The 13,603-nt window shown below is 34.5% G+C and overlaps 1 protein-coding gene across 1 annotated transcript in view; it reads right to left on the bottom strand.

Moving 5' to 3' along the window:
• RNGTT (RNA guanylyltransferase and 5'-phosphatase) overlaps window positions 1-13,603 on the bottom strand; it is a 348,213-nt gene that overhangs the window by 52,167 nt on the left and 282,443 nt on the right. The window contains exon 14 of the mRNA XM_020963066.2: window positions 12,086-12,152. Coding sequence (XP_020818725.1) covers window positions 12,086-12,152 — 67 coding nt within the window. The remainder of the gene's footprint in view (window positions 1-12,085; window positions 12,153-13,603) is intronic.

Genomic DNA, 13,603 nt, shown 5'->3' with positions numbered 1-13,603 from the left:
ATAGGGCTCCAGCCTTAGAATCAGGAGGACCTGAGTTCAAATCTGGCCTCAGACACTTGACACTTACTACCTGTGTGACCCTGAGCAAGTCACTTAACCCCGACTGCCTTACCCCCCCAAAAAAAAAGTTCAGGGAACCTAGGTTCTAACCTCTGGTCTAAACAATGGTAGTAGTAGTCTGAGTAGAAAAAAAAAAACCAAAGTAAAATAAAATAAGGGGCAGGTAGGTGTTGCAGTGGGTAGAGCACCGGCCCTGAAGTCAGGAGAACCTGAGTTCAAATCCTGCCTCAGAGCAAACACTTGACACTAGCTGTGTGACCCTGGGCAAGTCACTTAACTCCAACTGCCTTAAAAAAATTTTTTTTTAAGTAGTCTGAGTGTAGTGAAGGGGAAGGATGTCATAGATTCTGTGGGGATAGAATTGATAGGCCTTGGTAATTGATTAGCTATAGGGGATAAGAGAAATTGAAAAGAATCTCATCCCAACCTCAATTACATAAAAAGACTATTCTGAAGTTTCAAACCCAGATGCCTGGGAGGATGGTAGTGGCATCATCAACAGAAATAGAGAAGCTGGGGGAATACATGAATTTAGAGAGAGAGATGATGAGTTCAGTTTTTTATATATTTACTAGAAATCCAGGTAGAGATTGCCCAGTAGGCAGCTGGTGAGGTGGGACCAAGTTCAATGTAGAAACAGAGCCTGACATATAGATCTGGAAGTCATCTGCATATTAACATAATAATTATTTACTGGACACATATAGCTAGCCTTTATATAGCACTTTGAAGTTTATAAAGAGCTCATATTATTTTATTTGACCCTGTGATAATAGTATCTATGATTATTTTTTCCATTTTGCAGATGAGGAAACTAATCCTGAGAAGTCAAATGACTTGCCCACACAGCTATTAAGTGTGTCAGACAGAATTCAAACATGTCTTCTTCACTCCAGGTATCCCCTATACCACCAAGCTGCCTCAAAGGTAATCTACTAAGTCAAATTCCATTCTTATCTCTTTAGTCCTTCTCACCAGTTCTTTTCTTCCACTCTATTTCCTTCACTCTGTTCCAAGTATCATAGAATTTCAAAATTATAAAGGACTTTAGAATTAATCTAGTCCAACTCCTAAATGAAACACAACCATCCCCTTTCTTTCTCTCTCCTTATTGCATGATAAATAAAACATACAAGGAGACTGAAATTAAATGAACTTTCAAGCAGGAAAAATAAAACTCCAAAGAAAAGAAATTATACTTAAATAAATATAAAGTTATTCCAATATATGATAAAAGAAAGTTAAGTAGAAAGATGTTTCCTAGGGCACATATATAAAGTCAGTTCACTCTATAGCTTTTAAGGCTCAGTGTCTCTACTATCCTCTCAAGTTCTCTCTCCTTTATTTTATTTTTTATCCTTCTTTTGCCAGTCATCCTTCTTTCCACTGTACCTTATACCCCACTGTGCCTTCCTATACCCTCCTCCTTAATCCCTATAAACCTATATTAAGACAGTATAAGAAACTCAGTTATGTATCCCTGTATATCAGTTGTGTTATATATGGTGAGTGAAGTTCCTATTATATTCTCAGTCAGATATCTTACAATAAGGGCAGATTAAATGTCGTTAAGAGCCTGTGTCTATTCCTGATGCTGGTTTCTGAGAAGCATCAGCCTCTATATATTACCTCTATTCTTCAGTTTTTTCAATTTTCTACCCAAGTTATTTATATCTAATGGTACTAATATATGTACTTCTCCTTGAATTCTTGACAATGAACTAGAGCAGTGGTGTCAGATTGAAATAGAAACAGATCTCTGAAGGCTGCATATCAACTTAGAGAACCAAAAATTAAGGTGTGAGCAGTCTGTGGCCAACTTTGACAGCTCTAGACTAGAATATTTGGCAATGATGACCATATTACCCCTTCCCCCCAGGGAATTCTATATGAATGACAGCCAAATTATTCCTATTTGATGTCACGCAAATTGCCCAGCAAAATATCAAAATACTCCCAACAGATAAGTGGTCAAATGATATGAATAGCTGACAAAAGAAGAAATGCAAAACATTAACAACAGCGCAAAAGAAACTTTCAAATCATTAATAAAAGAAATGTCAATCAAAAAACTCTGAAGTTTCACATCACACTCAGAAAATTGGCCAAGATGACACAAGATGGTAATATTCTATATTGAAAGAGCCGTAAAAAGGTAGGCATACTAATGTATTGGTGGAGCTGCGACTTGGCACATCATTCTGGAAAGTAATTTGAAATTATGCAAACCAAGTGGCTAAAATGTCCATGCCTTTTGACCCAGTGATTCTACTGCGAGTCACATACCAATCACAAGGACTTAATTTTTAAAAAAGTTTTTTTAAAGGTTCCACACATACTAGAATATTTATAATGGCATCTTTATGATGGTAGCAAAGAATGAAGAAGGGGCAGCTAGGTCACATAGTGGATATAGTGTGAGGCGTAGAGTCAGGAAGACCATCTTCTGGAGTTCAAATCTGGCCTCAGACACTTACAAGCTATGTGACCCTAGGCAAGTCACTTAATCTTGTTTGCCTCAGTTTCTACATTTGTAAAATGAGCTGGAAAAGGAAATGGCAAATCACTCCAGTATCTTTGTCAAGAAAATTCCAAATGGGGTCACAAAGAGTCCAGCTTGGCTGAAAAAAAATTACTAAGCTGTGTGATTCTGGGCAAGTTATTTAATCCTGTTTGCCTCAGTTTCTTCATTTGTAAAATGAGCTGGAGAAGGAAATGGCAAACAACTTGAATACCTTTGCTAAGAAAACCTCAACTGGGGTCATGAAGAATTAGAAACAATGGAAACAATGGAACAACAACAAATATCAGGGATTATTTCTTTGATAAGGAATTTTTAAAAGGTTTTTTAAAAAAGGTTTTCATTTACCATAGAAATATCATTAGTATGAGTGATTCTGAGAAACTATTGTATTACAAGTTTTCTTCAAATAGAAAGCTCCCAACTAAAACATTAATCCTTATAATTTATATTGATTACATAGTTTTCTAGCTCAAGAAATTTTTTTTAATGATGAATGACAATTTGTTCTTGGTACACCTTAGAAGCCTACCTTAAAGGGAAAACATGTTCAATGTTTGTATTTTGGAATTTGAAAAAAATAAAAACCTGAGAGGACTGATTTAGTGAATTTTCAAAAATCACTTTAAATGATAAGTATTTCCTTGACTTTATTACATAAGTGTTATGAATGCACATGGCAATCATGGGTATGTGACTATGACTAATGTTTCCTTATAAATGGCAGTCAGAATGGACAACATCAGGCTCAGGGTTATAGATTTGGCTCTCTAATCTTAACATAATCAATATAGTACAAAAGATTTTAAAATTGTAATATTCCTTACTTTTCTCATATAACCATTACAGAGCCTTTGAAAAATATAGAATTTTTTAAGCTGATCTGCAATGCCAAAGTCAGAACTTGTATCTGATTCAGACTTAGAATGCTTTTTGGTCTGTCAGAGTTGGAAGAGGTAAACTAATACACAACACTGTAGGAAAGGAATGCCTGTGTCTTTCCAAAACAACCTCTGACTTATTAAAAAGTAGAGTTGACAAGTTTCAATCTCCCTTGGTCAGATGGATTCAGGCTGCCATGCAGAGCCTCAAGGATTAGGCAGTATGGGAACAGCCTTAAGATTTTTTTTGACTAAAAATGTAAAGGGTCTAAGAAAATAAAACTAACATAGGATAGACAGTGCATGTTATATGTTAAGAATTAATTAAAACTGTTTACATACAAGAGGTCTAGGCATACATGAAGCAGATGAAACACTAAAAACTAATATAAATTTTATTTACATTTAAATAATATTTTTAAATCTTTTATCAAGTATTTCCACATAACTGGGATTTGTAGTGTTTTAGGCTTCTAAGTAACATCAAACAAAAAGAATCTAATTAAAAAAAGCATTTAATAAGCTTGTGCTATGTTTGAGGTATTATGCTAGGGACTGGAAAGGCAAAGACAAAAATGAAATCAAATCTTTGCTCTCAAGGACTTTGTAGTCTACTGGGAGATATAGGGAACAAAAAAGGTAAAAAGATAAGTAAAAGTGATCATTTGAGGAAGGAAAAAAGAGTAACAATTAAAAGGATAGTGAAAGGCTTCCAGTAGGAGGTGGTACTAGAGCTGAATCATAAAGGAAGCTAGAATGTAGACAGACAATATGCAAATACTTATATACAAACACAATATATCTGGGATGAATGAGGGCAAGTCTCAGAGGGAAGGCACTAAGAATAAACAGAATTGCGAAAGGATTCTGCAGAAGCTGTGACTTTAGCTGAGATCTGAAGGAATTCAGGAAGCCAGAAGGCAGAGATGAGGAGAGAGTATGTTTCGGTCTGGGAGAGAGCCAGTGAAAATGACTAGAATCAGGAGACGGAGTCTTGTGTGCAAGGAACAGCAAAGAGGCCATTGTCATCAGATCAGAGTATTTGGAGGGAAGTAAGATTTAAAAACACTGGAAATGTAAGAAGGGGCCCAATCATGAACGGCTTTAAAAGTTAAAACTGCTGAGTAATTGTTAGTGATATTTTAATCGAAGAGAATGGGAGAGGACAAATGTCAAAAAAGTAAGGGAGTAGTCAAAAAACTACATGAAACAACTTGATTTTGATCCCTGTGATGAGTCGAGAATGGACAATTAAACAGATAATTTGTAAGCATCCAGAAAGGGAAAAGAAGATTAGCTAAAACAAATAGCATGTTTCATAAAAAAAAATGGTCATGCCAGATTTACCTCATTTCTGTTTTTGACAAGTTTACTAAATTGGTAGCTCATGGAAATGTTGCAGATATAGTTTAAGCGTTTTATAAAGTATCACTTGCTATACTGAATAAAGTGATATGATCTTGATAATAATACAGTTAGACGGAATTCAGAACTATCAAATGGCTGGACTCAAAGAGTAAACATTAATGATTCTATCATGACTTGGAAAGATGTTTACACTGAAGTGCCCCAGGAATCTGTGCTTAGCCCTATGCCTGGCACATAGTAAACATTTATTGTTGCTCATTCATGTCCAGCTCTTTGTGACTCCATTTGGGTTTTTCTTGGCAAAGATACTGGAATGGTTGGCCATTTCCTTCCTCAGTAAATTAAGGCAAACAAAGGTTAAGTGACTTGCTCAGAGTCACAGAGCTAGTGAGTGTCTGAGGCCATATTTGAACTCAGGTCTTCCTGACACCAGGTTCAATTCTTTCTCTACTGAGTCACCTAGTTGTCTCGTAGTCATAAGAAAAGTGTGTGCATGTCATGGAAAAAAAAAAAAGAATTAGTGAGTATCAAAGAGTGATTCATAACCTTGGCATTACCCTCAACTCCACATATTCTATGTCCATTCTATCTCCACAACATACTACTCTTTCTGATCACAAGGCCACTACCCTAGCTCAGGCCCTTATCACCTCTCCCCTGGATGACTATAAGAGTTTCCTCAATCAGTTCCCCTGCCTCAAATTCCTCTCTCTTATCCACCCCCTCCACACAGCTGCCAAATAGGTTTTCCTAAAATGTAAGGGTGACCATGTCTCTCCTCTGCTCAATAAACTCCAGTGATACTGTACTGGCTTAGGATCAAATACAAACATGTCATTTTGGTTTTGAAAGCCCTTTACAACCTAGCACCAATCCACCTTTAGTCTTATTGCTTATCTTCACACACAATACTCCATCTCTCATCTTTGTTTCTTTGCACTTGCCCCTGCCTGGATTGTCTCCCTCTTCATCTCCTCCTTTTAGAACTCTTTGTTTCCCTCAGCTCAAGAGTCACTTTGTACGTGAATCCACTCCTGATGCCCCCAAGCTGCTAATGTCCTCCTGATCAAAACTGCCTTATATTTATTTTGTATATATTTACATACGTACATGTTTTCCTCCTACCCTTAACAAAATGTAAAGTTCTTCAGAGGAGGTGATTTTATTTTTGTATTTTATCCCTCGTGCTTAGCACAGTTCTTATTCATTGAGGGACATTTTGTGGGACTGTGAGAAATAGGGAATTTTCACTCTGAAAATTCATAGTTCTGAAAATTTCCTTACATTGATGTATTTTTACCCACAAAATACCTTGGTTACCTAAGTCTCCTAACCAGAAGAAAAGTGGCTTATATTTCATAATACAGACCCATATACTTTTGAGGTTCTATTGTCTAGTGTCAATGACACCACAACATCACATAGTGATATGCTTTCACCAGATTTGGGGATAAAGAGAAATTTTCCTATCATGGAAATCAATGGTTCATGAGAATGCCTCATGAAATTCTGTGATAGATGGCTGGCACCTCTCATATAGGATGAATATTAATTAACTTATTAAAATATAAATTGTTTTATAACATAAATAATTAATCTTTATTAAGCTGCCTATTTATGGAGTAAAAGACAAAGTAAAATTTGTCATTAACAGAAAATGAAAGACTTCTACCCACTACCCCCACTAAGATTCATTATCACTTTGTAACGGAGAAACCCAGTATTCTGACAGTTTTTTTCTTCCCAGAAGCAAGTGAAGATTGAAATGTAAAATCTTGAACCTAATAAATGTGTTGTGCTAACTACCCTTCTGATCTTGGTCCTTCACTGACAATATTTTATAATCATTTCATAACGTACTTGAAACCCCCTTATTCAAAAATTATTTCACAGAATAATGAACTTCAGCAGTTCTGACATATATATGAGAAAAAAAATTAAAATAGTATTATGAACCATTTTAAACCTATTAAAGAATTTCCATAAAAGCACAATTTTCCTTTGAATTTAATTAATCCTCATTTATATAAAACTGTAACAGTAACTACCTCACTTCAGATTATTAATGGTTATATAATGTCAATGGCTCTGTATGCTAGATATTTAGGTGATGATAATGTTTTCTCTTAAGTTAATATGATTTATGATTATATCGCAAACTTACCTGTTTTATGTCATTTAGAACATTTCAAGATAGAGCTTAGTAGTATACTTAATATTTCCTTTATTTTCTCTCCTTTTTCATATTTGATACAAAACATTTGTTTTTCCTTTTTTAAAAATCATGATATCTATTTATTTTGTTAGTTTTTTCCAAAAAACTTCCAATATTTAGCAGTTCCGTGGTTTTACTTTCAGTGTTGTTAATGTCTTCTTTAATTTTCAGAATTTCTTCTTTGTTGTTTAGTTGGGGGTTATTTTACTTGTGCATCAATTCACTGTTTCATTCTTTTTCTTTAAAAGCTAATTTAGCTACACCTCACAAATTTTGATATATCGTCTCACTGTCATTTTTGAAGAAATTTTCAGTTGTTTCTATAACTTATTCTTTGACCCAGCTATTACTTATTTGGCTTTCCAGTACTTTCTCTCCTCATTTACTGAATCTTTACTGAATCTAATTTTAATTATATTTTGATCAGTAAATGAAGTATTTATTATTTCTGCTTTTCCACATTTTTATTGAGTTTTTATGCCCCAATATAGGCTCAATTTTTATGTACAGCTAAATTCCTTTCTATTGCCATTCACAAATTATTTTTTCTAAAATTTTCCAGACCCTTAACTCTTTGTCTTTTGGTTAGATTTCTCTAAGTCTGAAAGAGGTACCCCCTCCCACTTATAGTTTTATGATGTATTTCTCTGTCTTCTCTCCTCAAACTAGATTAATTTTTCCTGCAAATATTCAGAAGTTATGCTATTTGGTATACACATATTGTGCATTGATATGTTATCTATCTTTAAGCATAATATAATTTCTCTGCTTATCTCTTATTATTGTGTCTATATTTACAATAGCTTTATCTGAAATCATGATTGGTAGCCCTGATTTTTTTAGTTCGGCTGAAGAAAAACATATTTTGTTCTAGTCTTCTGTTTTATCTCTATGTGAACCTTTATATTCCATAAATAACTTATTGTTGCATTCTGTTTTCTAATCCACTTTAACCCCTTCCATTTTATGGGTCTTCTCCCAGCACTGTTTCTGACTCTCTAAACTTTGCCACCCTATTTTGGCTATTTTCTTACCCTAGAAGATCCCTTTCTCCTGGTCCCCTGGGGCTTTTTTATCCTGAGAGATCTTTCTGCTCCTACTTGCCCCTCCTTCTATTGATGAGTTCCTCTAGGAACCTCCACTTTCAGGAAGTGTTCAGGTCGCCCATCCTTCATTCTTCTCGCAGGTACTCTCTTGTCTCTCTAAGCTTTGCCATCATGGTCCTGTTGGGATCCTTCTCCTTCTCTTTTTTCCCCCAATGTGTTTTCTTTTCCCATTGGAACATAAACACCTCAAGGGGAGGTATTTTTTTAAAAATTTGTTTTCTCAGCACTTAGCATAGTGCCTGGCACATAATAAGTGATTAATAAATGCTTTATGATTTAAAATATGGGAGATCCAATTTTATTCATATCTACAGTTATGATTGCTAATTGTGTATTTGCCTCCAGTCCCTTTGTGGTTTTTTTTCTCTTTATTCTACTTGACATTTGTGATTAATAAATAAAACACCTTGTTGAGGTTCCATAGCATCTCTTAACATTCCCCTTGTGCTATCTTTGATTGTAGGTTTTTATTTTCATCCTTTTCTTTTGATTTCTCTTTCTGACAGCTCCTCTCCCTTTATGGTAGTAGCTGCTAAATCTTAAGTGATCCTCACTGTAACTCCTTGGTACTTGAATTCTTCCTTTCTGGCTGCTGATAGTATTTCTTTTTCTTTGACCCAGAAGCTCTGGATTTTGGATATGATGTTACTCGGTGTTTTCATTTTAGGGTTTCTTTCTGGAGGTGATGAAAGGTATTCTTTTTATTTTTAATTTGCATTCAAGTTTTAAGGGTTCTAGACAGTTTTCATTTATAATTTCTTGACATGATTATCAAGGCTTTCTTTTTTGGTTATGATTTTCAGATAGTTCAATAATTCTTAAATTATTTCTCCTTGGCTTGTTTTCAAGGTCATTTGGGGTTTTTTTTGTAATATATTTCTTATATGTTCTTTCAGTTTTTCAATTTTGTGATTTTGTTTTAATATTTCTTGTCACATTGAATCGCTGATTTCTGTTTGGCTCATACTAATTTTTAGGGTTTGCAGTTCTTGGGGGAAGTTTTCCACCTTCTATCTTAAGGTGTCAATATGTGTCATTTATTTTCTCCCTCATCATTCCATTTTGTGTCTCTTATTTCATTTCTTCCAGGTACTCTCATAGCCCTTGTGGCCAGGACATTTTTTTTTCTCCTAAGTTTTAACTGGACTTGCTGTAAGGTTACTCTCTTCCTCAGAGTGTACTTTCTGGGCATCTCTCAGTCCAAGGTATGTTCTTTTAGTTTTAGGTGTTTTCCTGGTTTGCTCATCTTAGCAATCTAAATGCCCAAGTTGAAGGGATAGAAGAGTCCTGTGTTTGGGTCAGGGTCTGCTCTTTGACTCTTGCAGGGAGTGGACATGCCATGTCTAGTTCTATATAAGGTAGCTAAGACCAGTCCCCTCCATCATTCTTTTAGATTCTTGATCTATATGGAATTTTATTTCAATACCTATAAGAAATTTATTCACCTATAGGAATTTTATTATTTTTTCTATCTCTATAAATAATCATTTGGTAGTCTGATTGGTAGTCATTTGGCACTGATTAAGTAAATTAATATGGGTAGTATCATCATTTTTAATCATTATCTTTGCCATAAAACCCATCCATCTCATAAATTGCCCCATACAAAGGTACAGAGACAGGAGACGAAGAGGCATCAGATTTTTCTAGTCACCCAAGTTCACAAGCTTGGAGTTTTTTTCTATTCCTCTCCCTTACTCTACATATTAAGTAAGTTGCCAAGTCTTATCTACTGTGCTCCCCCCCCCAAATCTTCCCATTACATCTCTTTCAGCCACTACCTTAGTAAAGGCCTTATGACACCTTCCCTGGATTACTATAATAGTCAACTAAGATAGTCTCCCTAGTTCAAGTGTCTGCCCTCCCAAATCAATCCTCCATGTGATATTCTGAAAACCTTAACCTAATCACATTACTTCCCTATTCAGTACATTCCAGTGATTTATTGCCTCCAGGGTCAAATACAATCCTTAGTTTGGCATTTAAAGTTTACTTTAAATATAACTTTTTATGCATTCCATGGTTCAGCAAACCTAGTCTTCTTGCTGTTCTTTACATAAGACCACCTCTTTTCTCTAAACTTTTGTATAGGCTATCTTCCATGGATACAATATATTCTCTTATCACAGCCTTGGCATTCCTACTTTCCTTCAATGCTCAACTCAAGCAGTAACTCTTACGTGAAGCTTCTCCTGATCCCCCTATTTGCTAGTGTTTTCTCCTCATTACCTTGGATATCATTTATCCAAGATATACTTGTATGTACATGTATTTTTACCCCTATGTAATTTAAGCTCTTGTAGAGCAGGGGTATTTTTGCCATTGTAACCCCAGACCCTTGCACATAGAAGGCACATAATAAATGTTTCTTAACAGACTGACTTTCAATACCATGGGACATTTTTTAAAAGAACCAAAAATTGTACTGGGTCAAAAGCCATGTTAATATCCTCCACTTTTTAATGTAAATGTTAAATAGTATTTAATACTTTAATGGACCAGTGTTTTCACTGATATGGGCATTCTCTCCAGTGATGCAGATTTTGCCAGTCCATTATGTGACACTCTTATCTGTGTCTTTAAATGCATACGTTCAGTTCAAGGAGCATTCCCAATGTGCTAAGGGTGTTCAAATTCTGATATGACAAGAAAATTAATGGAACCCATAAGCTAGAGTCCATCCTTTTTGATCAAATATTTCTTTGATAGGATACTTTAATGTCATTTCTCCTCTTCAAGTTTATTATGTCTTTTTTTTTTTCAGTTTCAGGTGAGTCTTCCTTTCAAGTCTTCATAGTTTTTCATCAACACATTCATCAAAGGCATTCTTAAGGAAGATGTTAGAAGGGAATAGGAAGGATTTTTCAAATATTATTTGGTAAACCACAACTTAGCCACAAAAAAATTAGCTGAAAGATTCAAAAAATACAAAATCTCACTGTGCTTCTTTTTGATGATTTTTTTAAAAGCACATTTCGTGTGGTCAAGCAAAACACTGCCTGAAAGATTCAAAATCTTTTACTAAGCTAGCTCTCATGTATGTATCAAAATAATACAAGATTCTTGGACCTCTAATCTCTAATATCAAGTGAAGCATAAAAGAGAGGTATGCTCACCAAAGATTTTTTCTATTAATATGAATGAGATTCAGTGTAAAAGACAAGTCAAAGAGGGGTAATGAGGTCCTATAGCTGTCCCAGTTCGCAGATGATAATATTTTACTGGCTCCAAACTCCAGAATAACATGGAGCTGCTTAATGAGGACTCTAATCACTTAGAACTCTAACCACATTAAAAAAAAATGATGAATGTTTACAGAGCTTATGTATCCATATGTAAATACGTACACATGCATGCACACACACACACACACACTGAACTGATACTGAAAATGGAAATAACTTGAGGTTGGGAACTGACAGGAGGAAGAAAGTTTGCTGGATTGCATTTCTTTAATGATATGAAGCTTCCTCTGGGAAAAATGTCATGTTTTTCATAACAATATTCTACTGGTGACACTATCAGTATCAAATGGTATACTATCTTTTTGCTGCTTCTAGTGCTATTTTGTTATTTATTGTTATTTGGCTATTATATTACTTTATTAGATATAAATTTACTTATTTCATCAAAGGAATTAAAATAGAATCATGTTATCATTTCAGTGCCAGAGAAATTAAGAATATTACCTAGTATTTTAAAAACCATGATCTAAATAACAATAATAATGTGTTTTTAATTGTATATCAGATGCTCAAAGCACTAAAAGTTACTATTTTGTTAAAATATACAAACCTTTTTGGTTAAGCAAAAGATTCACCATTCTTCACAACTGTTATAGAACATGATACTGTTGTACTTTTACATATTTGTCAGATTGGGGAAAGGTTAAATTACATTTTTTAAAAACCATAAGAAAAATAAGTAATCATACCTTAATTTGTGCAAATGGTCTTTCATAACCTCCAACATAAAGAAGGCCAACATTCTGGGGAAGCAGCCTACAATTTAAAAAATAATCATTTTCTTATCAACATTTCTGCAAAGGACAAGTACTGTAATAAAACTAATATCTATGCTACTTTTATGTAATGATAAAACTAGCAAAAGAACCATTCTGGGATTTCAAGTTATAGTAAGTTAAAGAAGACATCTGCTAGAAATAAAACCTAACTAGAGCATTTTAACCTAAAAATAAGTAATTCTAGTAAAGTCACTACTCTATCTATGGAAAGGGAGAAAGATAAAAAGAATTTATATGTTTTTTAATACAGTATTTTCTGAAACATTACTAATATTAAAGCAAGATTTTGTCAGTATGTACAATCCTAATACAGGCAATTTGTTAAAATACTGTTAATGCTGTTAAATATTTGTCTTCTTTGATTCCTCCCTTTCTTTGATCCCCTACTGCCTAAAAACTTAAAATAGCTCCCCTCTACTTTTAGGATCAAATTCAATTACCTCACCTCGGTAGTCAAGAATTTCTATAATCTAGTCCCAATTAACTATTCCACCTTTTGTGGTAATACTACCCTATAAGAATCCTCTGCAGTAATTAAGCTGATCCCTTTCCCAACCCCAATTCTTATACTTTCTCCTCTCCATTCTTAAATTATCTTATATTTATTGAATTTGCATATATTAGATCTTCAGCAAATATAAATTCCTCGAGGGTAAGGATGGTTTCGATTTTGCCTCAGCTCTTAGCAGATTGTCTAGCACACAGTAAGCACTTAATAAATGCTTGGTAAATTTCCTTTGTGTTCACTTCTACCCTTTTGCTCATATTGTTTCAACAGATAAAAAGTTCTACTCCCTCAGCAATGACTAATCAATCCTTAGTCTTTCAAGACCCTTATTTCTTCCAGTTTCATTAGTCTATACTACCCTTAGTACTATAGTACTAAGATCTCCACTCATGCCAACTTATGATAGTATTTGTCTATGCATTATTTTCCAAATCACAAATTTTGGTAACTGATCATAGGTGTCTCATATTGTGCTCTCTTTGCACATATCTTATCTCTTTCTAACGACAGTGGACATTTTTCAATGGCAGGAATCATGTCTGACATTTTTCTTGAATACACAAAAGGACTACACTTAACATAAGGTATTCAACAAACAGTTTTTGAATTTAATCAAAGTAATAGGGTTTATAACATCAATATGAGAAGATTAATTCCCTATAGAGTTCTTCTAGATGTTCCTTTTGTCTTTGACTTTGTATGAAGCCCCAAAACATTAAAGGTCTCACCAATGAGAACCATGGGAATTCTAAAGAGATTAGCCTAGTAATCCACATAGTGAAGGCGGGGAAACTCAGATAAGTTGAAGAGGGCATACTGCAAAGGTTATGAGATGCAGCTGGATGGCAGGCTAGTGAACTGCATTAGTAGATATATCTGGGACAAACACTACAGATGGACAATAAACTGGACCCATAATT

This window comes from Phascolarctos cinereus, unplaced genomic scaffold (genome assembly GCF_003287225.1).
Source record: "Phascolarctos cinereus isolate Bilbo 61053 unplaced genomic scaffold, phaCin_HiC Scaffold_5;HRSCAF=322, whole genome shotgun sequence".
NCBI classification, from domain to species: domain Eukaryota; kingdom Metazoa; phylum Chordata; class Mammalia; order Diprotodontia; family Phascolarctidae; genus Phascolarctos; species Phascolarctos cinereus.
Note: the sequence above shows the minus strand (reverse complement) of the source record. Positions and strands in the feature narration are given on the sequence as shown.